This window comes from Lacerta agilis, chromosome 2 (assembly GCF_009819535.1).
Source record: "Lacerta agilis isolate rLacAgi1 chromosome 2, rLacAgi1.pri, whole genome shotgun sequence".
NCBI lineage: Eukaryota > Metazoa > Chordata > Lepidosauria > Squamata > Lacertidae > Lacerta > Lacerta agilis.
In genome coordinates, this window is record NC_046313.1 from 4339635 (window position 1) to 4353936 (window position 14302).

Here is a 14302-nt window from a genome sequence, read left to right on the forward strand (position 1 = left end):
CTAATTTTTCGATTTTCACCTGTACCACCTTTGCTCTCCAGTACATCCCTCACTTTCCCCCACCTTAAGGACAAGTTCAGTCAAATTACGAGGGACATTTTGTTTCCCATCATTTGAGTTCCACTCAGCGCTCACTTCTGATTCAGATTTCACCCATCCACATGTGTGACAAGAGTGTAAATTTCCTCTGTTGCTTAACCAAGGCATTTAAACCATTTGTATCTAGCTTGAGAGGCAAACTGCATGGCATATATCAAAGCAGGCAGGGTTGGATTACATGATTTCCTATTTACTGCCTCTACTCTTGTCCCACTGCAGGCCTGATCATTGCTTATTTTCTGGGAACAACTACCTAGAACAATGGGTATCCTTCATACCCTAGTGGGCAAAGGGGCACTGGGATGAGGGCTTAACACCAGTGGGACCTTAATGAACATGCACGTATCCCGCATGTGTGTCTTCTCCTCCCCGCCCCCTCCCACAAGCAGGAACAGGAACAGTGCAGTTCACCTTTTTAAGCTTTGGTGACTCTTTGTCTGTGCCTGCCACTAATTGAGCTTCATCTGAGGGCTATACTAAAGCAGTTCTGCTTATCCTTGTCTCCTGGATGCTAAGCTGGTGAAGCCTGTTATACTGCCACTCATTTAGATTTATTTCTCTCCCCCCCCCCCTTCAAGCAAAAAGTTGTAAAAGGTGAGCAGGCAGTAGGAGCAAAGGAGCTTCAGGAAGAAGTAGCCAAACAGGTGAGGTTGCACACTCTACTGTTTTTAGTTTTTAATGAACCGATCAGCCCAACTGCACAGCTAGAACTACATGATTTATCTCATTAATGGTGAAGTAGTTGTAGCCTTGCAAAATAACAACTCCAGCTTCTTCCCTACCCCGATGCCCTCTAGTTCCCATCAGCCCTACTTGGGCTAGCCAAAAGGTCAAGGATGATGGGCAATATAGTTCGAAACATTTGGAGTGCACCAGGTTGGGGGACGCTGCATTTTAAATGTTTAAAAAACTGGCTGACTCCTGTCCTGTGCAGTAATGAAGAGCACTGGCAACCAGCAAACACACATGGCTCACTAAGGCACAGAAAAGTGATAAAATGGAGCGATATTTGCTGACAGCTTTAGTCTGGGTCTACTGAGGCTTTATTCACAGCCTAATAGCCTTGTAAAATAGAGGCAGTGAAAGGTGTGGCTTGGGGACAGGTGGAGAGAGCTCTAAGGGTCACAAAGTCCTAGAGGGCCACATTTCCTTGAGGTTCCCTCCAGAAAGAGTGGAATTCACTTTCTGCAGAGCAATGCTGTTTAACTTGGTCCCCCCCCCCCTCAAGTGTAAGACAATGAAAACACAAACCATCTTGCACTAGGCCTGGAAACATGAGGGCAGAGATGGCATGAAGGCAAAAGCCACATTTATAGAATGGAGAAGTTAAGGAGGCAGCCTGTGTTACTTGTGATGAGGGATGCTGTAAGGCTGGCAGGAGAATGCACTCACAGAGCAGCATGTTGGCTGCAGCTCCCAGCTACTGTAACTTGCAGTGTTTCGGGATTCTTGCCCTGCAGGCTTCAACCTGCTTCCTGTTTGTGCAAGAGTGCAATATTTTACCTCTCATTTCTTTATCTAGGATAACTACGTGCAGCAGCTGAAGGCTCAGAATGCTGAGAAGAAGCAGGTTGATGCTGCAGTCTCAAAATTAGCAGAACTACAGAAGCAGCTCAACCTGGCTGAGGGAAAAGCCAAAAAGAGAAAGTGAATTGTCAGGCAGGCAGCATCTCCTGCCCAGACACTTGGCTCATTGTATTTCAGCAATGGGGGAGTTTCTCACTTTTTCACAATGTTAAATTATTTTGCTGTAGCCCCTTTTCCTATTTTGTAATCACATTTATGAAAAAATCAGAATCCTTTGAAGTGTTTTGATTATATGGTGAGAAATAAATATTTTATTGGTTAAATATATACTGTACCTATAAATGCAAACGCTGTTATTGGACTCATACATACATGCTTTTTCTCACACAAGTGAAGTGGTGGTGGTTATGTCAAGAACAAGCCTGGTTGGCAGAGGCAGTTTCATCCAAGATGGCTTTTCTCTGGAATATATAGCCTGTCACAGTCTAGTTGCATGATCACCTTTTATATTTCAGTTCAGCAAGGCAGGCTCACTAAACCAGAGTAGAAATAAGCAATTTGAGTCCCCCATAAGGTAATGTTGCAGAGTTAGTCTATGGAACAGCCCCAGCCTACCAGGTGAGGGTAATGTTTTACTCTGTTGTATAGAAAAGTGCTTGACACTTTCTTTTTTAGCATGTTGTTTAAAGTCATAGGTGCTAACGCTGGGAGCAGTGAAGTATTGCTCTGTTTGGTCCATGGCAAGTGAGTCATCAGTACAGGAAGGAAGTTCTCCAGATCCATTAAGTCTTTAGGCTCACCATACGCTGGATAAGTGCTGCTCTTGTTGCTTCCACCTCTGCAGTCAAGCGCTCTATTTCTTTCTGGAGATGCTCATTGTGGGCCATCAGCTCGGCCACTCTGCGCTCATTCTCCTGCTCCCGCTCTCTGCCCCGCTGCCTCTTGCCTCCGTGGGGCTGTCCACCGTGCTTCCTCTTCCGGCTAGTAGACACCCCCTCATCATCATCTGTCCCAGTCTGCACTGGGGAACTCTGGCTGGAGTCTGACTCGGCAGGTCCCACAGGCTCCTCATCTAGCAGGTCCAGGAGTTGAGCTGCGAGATCAGGGTCCAGCTCACAGTTTCCAACTGCTTCACTTCCACTGGGCTCCAAGGGATTGGAAGCATCCAGGTTCCACAGCAGAGCCGTACTATCAACACCATCAAACTCCTTCTGTAGGAAAATGGAAAGATGGTGAGAGCTACTGTTTGCCTTCACCTCCTAAAGCCAGTGTGACCCCCAGCCTACAAAGACCAGGGTTCCTGATCCATCTTCACTGGGACAGCCTTGGACTTGTTGCTGCCTCACAAGATTGTTATGATTAAAAAGTGGGGGAAATCCCCTGAGTTCCTTGGAAGAAAGCATGAGATACACAAATAGGATTAGGTATTCATGCAACCAAATATGCACATTTATTTGCTTTACTCTTGTCTACAGAAAGCAGTTTCTAAGCTATAATAGAAACTACAGTGCACACCTAAGAGCACAGAAAGAGGTAGGTATTATCTAGGGAAGCCAGTCTATAGGCACCCCCCCCCCAAAAAAACCCACTAATGGGCACATGAAAGGTGAATGACACAGCATAAAAGATAAGGCTTGACAGCCCATCTGTGTCATGTGGAGTAGCTGGTATTGGACAACCCCACCCCATCAGTTCCTGAAATATCTACCTCTTCTGCATGACAGGATTTGCTCCAATGTTTCTCTACCAACATTATGAATAGGCTATATTGAAAACTATATAGAATGTTAAAATTATCAAAATTCTGCATAGCATAAGTGGTAAGACCAATGCTTGCCAGGTTCCCCAAATTTAAAGGTACCACACTGATTTTGTTTTTTCACGAAGTTTTTTTAATGGTTTGGGAGGACAAGTGAAGCAAAGTGTGATGCAGAGCCAATGGAAGAAGAATTAGAAAACTCTGTAAGGGAGAAATCTACCCAGCTCTGGGATGCTGTACACAAGAGACATACAAGATGCTAGGAAAGTTGCTTTCTTCAGTTTTCTCACCTGCTCCTGTCCCCCCACAGGGGGGTCTGTCCTGCTGGTTACATCCAAGGAGAGCACCTCCTGCAAGTCCTCATACCAGGCCTCCAGCTCCCACGGGGACACTGGGGTGCTCATAGAGAAGGGCAGTGATTCTGCCATCATGGTTCAGGTACAGCCAACACTGAAAGAAAGGAGGATGGAGTGTGTCTCAAGAGACCTGGCTAGTACTTGGTATATCTTGCCCCATTTCTGCAATACAAATTCAAAAGTGTACAGGGAGAGTGAATGGGTGTGCAGAGCCCCAATACCCCACTGAGTTGTTCTAGGTCAATAGGAAAACACAAGGAGCCCTGGATTTCATTACAAGGAGACCCCCATCCATTTGTTACCACAAAAAGAAAAGAGCCCTGAAAATCTGTTTGTCATTGCTTTTTTGTAAGCCACCCTGAGCTCCCTTGAGGTTCTTCCCCTGCCTCCCATTTTAGCCTCACAACAACCCTGTGAATTAAGTCAGGCTGAGAGTGACTGGCCCAAGTAAGCTTCATGGCTGAGTGGGGATTTGAGCCAGGGTCTCCCTGGTCCTTGACAATGAATGCCAGATAAAAAAGGGGGCTGTGCCATAGAAATGACTGGGTAGAGCATCTCCCCCATCAGTTTCTGCCATTCAAACAGCATTAGCTTTCACATGGGAATAGGAAGCAAGAGATGTGCCTCATTCTACCAGAAAGATAGCCTCCTATTCTGCACTGACAAGGAGGGTAGCTTGGCGTCATTCTGTGGCCTAACCACACTGGGAGAGGTCTTAGGAAAAAAATCTTATGCAAGCACAGCACAATAAAATTACAGGCCACTTTGCTGCCACCTCCCCATTGCCTCAGAAAGCAAGCTTGCAGCTCCCCAAAATTTAGGATGCACAAATAACAGAGTGCAAGTGCTGAGATGGATCATTACTACAGGATGGCTACTTTTGGTTCAGGCCATTTAGTTATAGAGCTGAAAGAGCACAAAAGGTGTCACCAATTTAGAAATGATGTTTGCTATTAGCTGTTTGGAAGTTATTTGATATTGAGTGTTGATTGGGAATTCTAAGAAACCAAAAAAATAGTGCAGTTTTGAAAGGTTCAGTTTCATTTTGATTCAAAATGGTGTCCAAATGTATTCAAACATAGAATACAGTTGTACCTTGGGCTACAGATGCTTCAGGTTACAGACTCCGCTAACTCAGAAATAGTACCTCGGGTTAAGAACTTTGCTTCAGGATGAGAACAGCAATCGCACAGTGGCGGCACAGCAGCAGCAGAAGGCCTGATTAGCTAAAGTGGTACCTCAGGTTAAGAACAGTTTCAGGTTAAGAATGGACCTCCAGAACGAATTAAGTTCTTAACCGGGGGTACCACTGTACCTTTCTCCTTTATCTCAGGAACCACCATGCAAAAATTTGGTGGTGATAGCTGAAGTGGTGTCTAAATACATCATAACCAGAAAGACCACTTTCCAAAATATATAGATGAGTTCAGGAGTGACACTGGAAGTTCAACCATCTTAAAACGCAACTTACTGACTTGACAAATAATTCCCCGAAGTACTCGAACCCATTCCAGCTCAATAAATGTTGCTATTGGCTCAGTAATACTCCATTGTCTCTCAAAACAGACAGGTGCCAACCAATAGTCTTGACATGCACATGAAGCCAATGAAGCTTGTAGCCTACAATTACGATGTGGTTACACTCCTATGGTGGGGAACCTGTGGTCCTCCATATGCAGCTCCCATGGTCGTTGAAAATCACTATGCTACCTGTGGCTGATAGGAGCTCAATAACATCTGAACAGCCACAGGTTCCCCTTTTCTGCTATATGTACTTAAGAGGAAAACTCACTAAACAGTGCGACTTGTTTCTGAGCTGTACAAGTGCACCATCCTTGGTGTGTCCCTGAAGACTTCCACTGCCACATGTGCCTTACAGGGTTTTTGAAGTTACTTTCCTGAATCAAAGGATTTTCTTAAAAAACTAGTTTAGGAAATTGGTGTTTCTCTGCATGGCTGGCTACAGTGTGCACATCTCATGTGACCTTTCCTAGGGGCATAAGGTATCCTGCCCAGGGAGACCAGCACAGATGTTAACATCTCAGTACCTTTCACACTGGAAATCTCTCATGCTGGAAATAAGAGCTGAGTCACTGTCACAAGACAGTCTGTGAGTGCCAAGCCAAGCAGCCTCAGATGTTAAGCATTTCCTTTCTTTGTGGCCTTGAGGCAGGCTGGAACATGCCTTGAGTAGAAGTACCATTCTTCAGTTGCATTACTCTGGCTTGGTGATTAGGTGTGATTATAACACAGACTAGTCTAGAGGAAGGCAAGGGGGCATGTGTCTCTTCAGTTGCTGCTGAACTACAACTCCCATCATACCTTACTATCGGCCATGCTGGCTGGGGCTAACGGCAGGTAAAGAGTCCAACATCACCTGGTGGTGAGGGGGCCCCCTTGCCTGCTAGAGGGCAAGGCATGGATAACCTGCTGAGCAATGAAGTCATACAAATTCTTTTCTAGAAGCAGTATGACTGCTTTGCATGGTTGAGTTGCATGCTACACAGCTGCTTATTTAAAATATATATATATGTTTGTGTCAGCTGCTTTTCTCCAGGAGATGTCCTGGAACACAGCAGAAAACAGAAATGGTTTCTCCTTTGCTTTGAGATATAATCATAGAATCACGAGATAACCCTGATTAGGGTTCTAGTTTACAGATTTGTCCCAGTGGAGGTAAAACCTTCCCACAATATCTTGGGAAGACAAGTGGAAAGCAACTGAAATTAAACAAGGTGGAACCTAATTAACGCACAGTTAGAATAATTCCCAGGACACAGCTAAATGCAACCTTGAGTACCATCAAGGTAGAAAAATGATAAAGGTAAAGGACCCCTGACCATGAAGTCCAGTCGCGAACGACTCTAGGGCTACGGCGCTCATCTCGCTTTACTGGCTGAGGGAGCTGGTGTTTGTCCGCAGACAGTTTTTCCGGGTCATGTGGCCAACATGCCTAAGCCGCTTCTGGCGAACCAGAGCAGTGCACGGAAACGCTGTTTCCCTTCCCTTCTACTTGCACTTTGATGTGCTTTTGAACTGCTAGGTTGGCAGGAGCTGGGACCGAGCAACGGGAGCTCACCCTGTTGGGATTCAAACCACCAACCTTCTGATCGGCAAGCCCTAGGCTCAGTGGGTTAGACCACAGCGCCACCCATGTACCTATCAAGGGAGAAAGCACCATGCAAATGTAGGGTTGCATCCAAAATCTTGTGAGCGGACTTCTGGTCACAGAACTTCCTCTCCTTCATCACCCCCCTGTCAAAAAAAAACATTGCTCTGGTTCCCCCCTAAATCTTAAACTAGGGTTTTTATGGTTTTACTTATGGTAGACCTGGGATGGCCAGATCTGCATTCACATGAACAAAGACCAGCCAACTCTAAATGTCCCTGCAATGGTTAAATAGGAACAAGTTACTTACTTTTAGTTCCATGCACCCCATTCTCCCAATGCCCATTACATCTCGCTGCATTCCTCTGCTTGGCTAAACAGTACCTGTTGCTTCAATGCAGCTGCAGTCAGATACTGTGTCTGTCATAGAAACTGACAGGCTGTGACACAAATACAATGAATGTTTACTCCGGTGGTTCAGCCCTACTTGAATTCAACAGTCCTTACATCCAAGCAAAACAGGACAGCAGCCCTTAACATCCCAAGTCCAACATGTGGTGTCTAAATACACAAACTGTCTGTAGGAGTAATGTACACCTCATTCTATGAAGTCTAAGTGCCTTCCTTTGGATTCTTAATTCATTTCAGAAATCAGAATAAATTATTCTTACCAGTTTTCAAGTGTGATGGTGTATTAGGATGCGATTTTTCATTCGAAGCTGTGGGAACAAGAGAGACTTATTTTGACTACTGATGTCACCACATAATGATCTGATCTTGTTCCATTTCCACTGCAGAGGTAGCAGAGAGAAATATACCCAGGCAACACCTATGACTTTAAGCTATACAGCAAGGTGGAATGGCGTTGTGGCACAGCCCTCTTTGTTTCCATCAGTTCTTAAGACATCGTGCTCTGCTTCTAGTTTTGGAAGGGAGTGCTCATTGCTCTCACATGCTTGGAGACTAACTCCTTCCTTCTTCCAACCCCAGAGGCAAAATAAATTCAAGAAGCAATGCACTGCATTGATCCCTTTCAATAAAGTAGTGTACCTAAGGGCCTCTGAAGTCTCGGTGCTCTGAAATAACAGAACTTGGCAGAATCAGAGACTGACAAATGCAGATACAGTAACCCATAACTTTCCCCTTGTAATGGTTGTGTTATTGGCTGGAGCTGATACTATGAAGTTCTATGCTCAGGCCCTTTTCAACACACAAAATTGAGGCTCAGTGATTTTGAATCATTTTAGATTTATCACTCTCTATGCAATAAGAGAGCTGCATCCATTGTGCAGCTGGGAGAACTATGAGATAGAGAAATGTATTATGCCAGTATCCCACCCTTCCAACAACCTGGCACAGCATACAATTATTTCCATTGAGCTTTCTTTGTACAATAGGTGAGGCTGAGATAGTGACTGGCCAAAGGTCACCAAATGAACTTAACTGATGAGCAGAGGTTTTGACACAGGTCCAACTCTACCCACTGTATGGCACTGCTCAAAACCTTGGATGATCCAGGATATGGCCTCACAATTTTTTTAAAGCCTTATGATTTGTATAAAGACTACCTTTTGACAAAATGCAACGGTCCTGCAATTAAGCTGCCTGAAATATTGTTTTAAGAAAATTGTCAGGCCACTTATCTCTCTCTGTACAGACATTCTACCAAATTTCTTCTGCAAGCGTCCACTCGACTGATCAAAGGACACCCTGCACTGCCCTGAGTTGAAGAGCAAGGCAGCAACAGTGGCATGAACCCCACAGGAATGCAGCATGCACCAGGGATGCACCACAGGTTTTCATCAGCCCTGAGTGATGCAACAAACCAGAAGTGTTGGGGATCTAGGAACTGTTATGCAGCCTGTTGGGGGAGAAAAGGATCCCCAAGGAGCCATGTGAGCAGGGATTTCAAGTCATCCGCGTGCCCCAGCAGGCAGCTTTGCAGTCTTTTACAGGGGCTACTGCTTCCATAAATGAGTACTGGGGCATCCTGCTTCCCTCTCCTGAGGCATCCCCTAAATTCTCACAGAAGGCAGACAAGATTTTGTTTCCTAAGCCCACAGAACTGCTCGCAGTGAAAAAGGCTGCGCTCCAACATCTCTTGGCAGAAACCAGCAGTACATACAGCTGTCTGAAAGGATGTAGCCTCAAGAGCGGGCAGAGAGCCCACAATTCCAAGCTATTTTAGCACACAAAACAAGACCAGTAAGTGTTTCCCTCTCCATGTTGGAAGTGAAGCGAACTAGGAAAACTTAGGGGGTTTGTCCACCACCCAGTACAGCAGCTATCTTCCTTCAATTACCGGTAGCTCAGCAGATAACACTGAAATATATCAATGCCAGCAAAAGGCAATGAAAAAACAGGACTCCCAGCACAATTTTTAAAATAAAAAAGCTGTGCCCATGTTCACTGATTTCATTGATGCTTAATGGGGTTTTTTTTTTTAATGGAGGCGCCCTTCTTTACACATCAGCACCCCTAAGAACTAAGAATAAAGCCTCTTCCATCTTTATTTTTTCATTCTCTCCGTTAAAGGAAGCAGGCCCATCCATCGAGCTTTTTGCTCTCTTTGTGTGGAGACCTGGGTTGGGGAGAAAGCAAGTGCTTAACAGTCGAGTCGGTTTTAGGGGGCGCCAGTTAAAAGCAGAGTGCCTCATACCTGCGTGTTTAGGGTACATTGGAATCCGCACTTAGTGTGGGGGCTCAAAGTCTGGGCGGGGGCTATTTCCCCTCTTTTACTTCTGAGTCTTAGGAGCGCGTTAGCAACGCGGAGACACCCTCCTCAAAAAACCAAGCATATTTTTATTTGCGAAGCATGGAGAAAGAATGTAACCAAGTTCCTTCAGTGAGCGGCGCTGAAGATTCCCCTCCCCGTTTTAGAATCCCTCCAGGGGGCCAGGCGTCCTATCCCCCCCACCCCCACCCCGAGGTCCCAGGCACCCCCTCCCCGCTCCCTTCGAGAGCCTCGCACCTTCCTACGCGGCCCCTTCTCTCCCGCGATCCTGTCCCCCAGCTGCTGGCTTCGGCTCATTCTCCCCTCACGGCTCATTCTCTTCCTCGCTGCGCGGCTGCCGGCTTCCAACTGCCAACCGCGTCCTCGGCTCAGGCTTGTCATTTGAGCGCGGCCCCGCCCACCGCCCACCGCATGACGCAACCCTTGCGCCACCCGCGGCCAATCGGTGGCGCCGGGTCCCTGCCTCTGGAAGAGTGCGCCCGCCCAACCGCCGCCGCCCTTCCGCCGCGCCCCGCCTCCCAAAGGGCGGGGGACGCAGCGCCTCTGTGCTGATGGTGGTGGATACTGCCGCGTCGCACCCGGAAGTGACTCCGCCCCCTCTTCCCTCCCTCCCGTCAGGGTCACGAGTCTTTAAGTAGGTGAGTCATGCTGGGAGGGTGATGCAACGTCCTGGTAACCGTCGGCGGCGGTGGCGGCCGAGGCCCGAGCCATGACCTTGGGCCTGTTAGGGCTCCTTTCACGCCGGACGCGCCTTGTTTCCCTCACCCCCGCCCGGCCACCTACGAACTGCCAGGCCGCCCTCAGAAGGGACTAGGCCGAGCTACGTTGAGGAGCCTGCCAGGCCTGGAGGCCGGGCGGGGGGGGGGAGGGAAAGGGAAGGGCCAGTGGGAAAGCCTCGTGACGTCACTCCCAGTCACGCCCGCCCGCTCAGTTAAAGGGCCAGGCCTCCCTGGGGGAAGGAGCGGAAGCAGCGCCTGGCGTCGCCCGAACCTGGCCTGCGGGTTGCGCACTTGCCCGTCTGCGGCCTTCCATGCGGAGCGATTAACAAGTGACAGCGGCAACAACGAAAAAAAGCTAAGCAAAATAATTCGCTGCTCGATCAGAGAAACCTTAAAGTCTGTTCACCGTGTCAGCTTTATGTAATAAAAGCATAAATGTGCATGTGAATAAAACAACGGTTCTGGAAAGGGGAAAAAACACATTTCTTTGTTTTTAAGGTGGTCACAGCAGGCGGCCATCTCAATGGGCATCTCCCTCCTGTATGAGAAAGGAGGAGGGATACCTATTAAGGAGGTGAATTCCGCCCGTGTACTTGTAGTTCTGTTAAAAATTAACAATTTTTAAAGAAATTATTTATTAAAAGCAAAGATCTCAGGGCAGTTCATGGATACAGAACAAAACCACAAAGTGCATAATAAGAACAAACCAATACCCCCCCACACACACACACACATTTAAAAGGACATAAACCTGTTAAAACAGCCCAATGATGGCTTGAAAAGGAATGTTTTTGCCTGGGGACTAACTCTTTATTGTTCATAAGATTTATTTTTTTTACAAATTAGTTAAATAATGCAGTGTTGCATTCCTAAAAAAATAAATTTCTAAACATGCCTCCAGGAGGAGGAATCTCCTAAGAGGTAAAGAGAGGAGGTAGCTGAGTGCAGCCCAGTTCTAACAGTTTGATTTGCCTCCATGTAATGTGTTTAAGATTTCAAATGACAAATTGTCAGACTACTTAGGAGCATGTGCACACCACACTAAGAGTATCCCACCCTGGTTACAGAGGTGGTGATGGTCTGGAAAGAGACACATATAAAACAGGCACATTTAGCAACTACCTTGCTTCTCCCCCCACAAAATGAGTTCAGGATGAAGAGTTCCCTTCATAATTGGTCCTGGTGTGACAGTTAAGGCTACTTAACATAAGTAGCTGTCAGACTTGCTATTTTAAGTCATACAATAAAGTCCCATTGCTTTCAGTATCCATGCTTAAAAATTCACTTTAAAATTTTTACTTAAAAATTGGCTAAATATACCAGATGCCAATCCTAAATATTTTACAAGGGTTTTATCAAAATGAATTAATTTTCAATCAAAACACCCAAATGGGAGTGCTACTTGGATTTGTTAAACAGGACAAGAGGAGTTACAGAATTGCTTTTGAAGGTCACCTTCAGTAGACATGCAATGTTGATATTGTTGATCTCCCAGTTGTATTTCATGCAGTTCCTGTGCTTTCATGACCAATTACTGCGGTTGTCAAATTTTCTATCTTTGATGAATCCTTTGTTCATCTACTTGTCTGCCACAGAACACCTGTCTTCCCTGAAATTCCTGCATGTTGTGGAAGATTCTGGGGCCATTCTAGTCTGCATACTTTGTGTGCAGTGTCAGTGTGCTAGCCAGGCTTGGTGAGCTAGGTCCATGCAAACTAAGAGTACACTGTCAAACATGCCCAATGCAACTTTGCAGAGGACAATTGGTTGTGGGTAAATAGGCAGGCAAAACTGACTTTGAAGTAGCCTAGCCTTCCATTACCAATCTTCTCACTGAGGACTCCACATAAGCTACACAAAGTGTTCTGCTGAACATAATTTGACGATCCCTGCTCTGTGTCATTTAAAACCTCCACAGATTTAAACCAAAGAGTCAAATTAAAATCCAGATTCAAATACTGGAGATATGTGTGCCAAACTGGGCCTTTGACCTGGGTGAAATAAAGCCTAGTTTTCCCTCTGGCTAATGGTTTAATAACATAAAACATCCTTTTCTATAGTCTACAAGTAACTGCCCCCACCTTTTTCAGCTCCATTGTTCTGCTTGGATTCCATTGGGAGTAGGTCCATTGAAATGAGATGCACCAATTTGTGACTTCATTATGGCAGATCTCTGGGTCATTCAGACTAGCTGTGTCTGCTGTAGTGAACCATCCATAGATTTGACTCAAAGAAGCCTTTTGAACGTGGGGGTTGCATGGGAGTCCTTCATGCAAGGTAGATTCCTCCAACTCCAACATGAGACTTACTCTGATTAGGATCACACTGGGAGTTTGTGGCAGGATGACTGGATGTAGGTGATTTCCTGCTATACAACCAAACATGACTCAGATGTTGCCAGCTTGGGCCCCCTGAACCATAACTGCAGGTTTCTCTCAATTTACTATGCCAGCTGTTCTCACACAACTCCCTGCTTATCTCATAAATGTTGTGCTCTGCAAGTATCCCAAACCCCAATGTCAACTTCCTGCACACTTTCAATCCCTGACTAATGTTCTGCTATGTCTTTCATAAACTACATGTGTAACACTTAGATTTCCTCTTCAGACGCGGGTGGTGCTGTGGTCTAAACCACAGAGCCTAGGGCTTGCCGATCAGAAGGTCAGCAGTTCAAATCCCCGTGATGGGATGAGCTCCCGTTGCTCGGTCCCAGCACCTGCCCACCTAGCAGTTCAACAGCACATCAAGTGCTAGTAGATAAATAGGTACCACTCCAGCGGGAAGGTAAATGGCATTTCCGTGCGCTGCTCTGGTTCGCCAGAAGTGGCTTAGTCATGCTGGCCACATGACCCAGAAGCTGTACGCCGGCTCCCTCGGCCAGTAAAGCGAGATGAGCGCGCAACCCCCAGGTCATCTGCGACTAGACCTAACGGTCAGGGGTACCTTTACCTTTACTTTAATATTTAATACCCATCACTGTCATGTGTGTACCAACCTGTACCAGCCTTCATCATCCCTGCCCATGTAGTGCTAGTTTGTTCCTTACTTTTCTAAGCTAATCATACCATGTTTATAGTCATAAGTACTACCACTCACAAGGATCACTGACACAAGGAGTGGCAAGGACCATTAGTTTACAGGTACAGGGAACCTGTGGCCCTCCATAGGTTTTTTGACTCCAGCTCACATCACCCCTGACCATTAGCCTCATTGGCTAGAGTTCAACAACATCTAAAGGGTCACAGTTTCCCCACCCCAATCTGGTGCCTTCTGGATTGTTTTTGATTACAACTCAAACCATTGGTCAGGATGAAGGGATCTGTAGTCAAAAACACCTGGGGGAGCTTGCTATAAAGTGTAACTAATCATAGTGGATAGGTGTATCTGAAGAAGTGTGCATGCACACGAAAGCTCATACCAAGAACAAACTTAGTTGGTCTCTAAGGTGCTACTGGAAGGAATTTTTTTATTTTGTTTTGTTTTGACTATGGCAGACCAACACGGCTACCTACCTGTAACTAGGTCTATGAATTGTTACTAGTCACAACAGCTAAATAGAGCTTGCCACATTGAGAGGCTGGGCATCTCCAAATGCTGATGCTGGGGCCAAGCAGCTGAGGAGAGCTGGGACATGTTTGTGAGTATCACAGAAACCGATGGACCTTTGCTTTGATCCAGCAAGGCAATTCCAATGTTTCTTAACATGAACTGTGAGTTCGGCTTTCTGTTGGGAACAGTGTTCAAGTAAGCTGACAGTCTGGGTATGGAGGCAACATTTTCTCCTCCCACCACATAGTTGCATAGTTCAAGCGAGTACACTTAAATCCTCCCTTCAAAGTTGCTGCCACTTCTTGCATTGTGAGATAGACAATCTTGGTTTCTCTGGTCTCTCCCGGGCAGTGTCTTGACAGTATAGATCGTAGGTGTGACTTGAAAGCACACAGCGTCATTGTAATGGTCTGCACAACTCTGTACGAAGTCAACAACTTTGTCAACACT

The 14302-nt window shown here is 46.1% G+C and overlaps 2 protein-coding genes across 5 annotated transcripts in view; one reads left to right on the forward strand and one right to left on the reverse strand.

The window, feature by feature from the left end:
* Positions 1-1951, forward strand: part of MARS1 (methionyl-tRNA synthetase 1) — a 30698-nt gene extending 28747 nt beyond the window's left edge. For both annotated transcript variants that reach the window (XM_033137533.1, XM_033137541.1), the window contains 2 exons: positions 678-743; positions 1622-1951. In XM_033137533.1, the coding sequence (XP_032993424.1) occupies positions 678-743; positions 1622-1750 (195 nt within the window). In that variant the 3' untranslated portion in view covers positions 1751-1951. The remainder of the gene's footprint in view (positions 1-677; positions 744-1621) is intronic.
* DDIT3 (DNA damage inducible transcript 3) lies at positions 1909-9953 on the reverse strand. 3 transcript variants are annotated; one of them, XM_033137568.1, is made up of 4 exons: positions 9822-9953; positions 7522-7569; positions 3676-3839; positions 1909-2834 (listed from the first exon to the last, which is right to left on the reverse strand). In XM_033137568.1, exons 3-4 carry the CDS (start codon positions 3814-3816, stop codon positions 2409-2411), a joined length of 567 nt encoding a protein of 188 aa, XP_032993459.1. In that variant the 5' UTR covers positions 3817-3839; positions 7522-7569; positions 9822-9953; the 3' UTR covers positions 1909-2408. The 3 variants fall into 3 exon arrangements, with proteins under 3 accessions (XP_032993459.1, XP_032993450.1, XP_032993443.1); XM_033137559.1 differs by having other exon boundaries at positions 1909-2837; positions 3676-3835; positions 9822-9952; XM_033137552.1 differs by having other exon boundaries at positions 1909-2837; positions 9822-9952.
* Positions 9954-14302: the final 4349 nt, after the last annotated feature.

Bases quoted from the DNA above. Each gene is read 5' to 3' on its own strand.
- DDIT3 (XM_033137559.1), bottom strand. From the start codon at position 3,816: ATGATGGCAGAATCACTGCCCTTCTCTATGAGCACCCCAGTGTCCCCG. The intron at 2,838-3,675 runs GTGAGAAAACTG...ATTTTCCTACAG, and splicing joins CTGTGGGGGGACAGGAGCAG to AAGGAGTTTGATGGTGTTGA.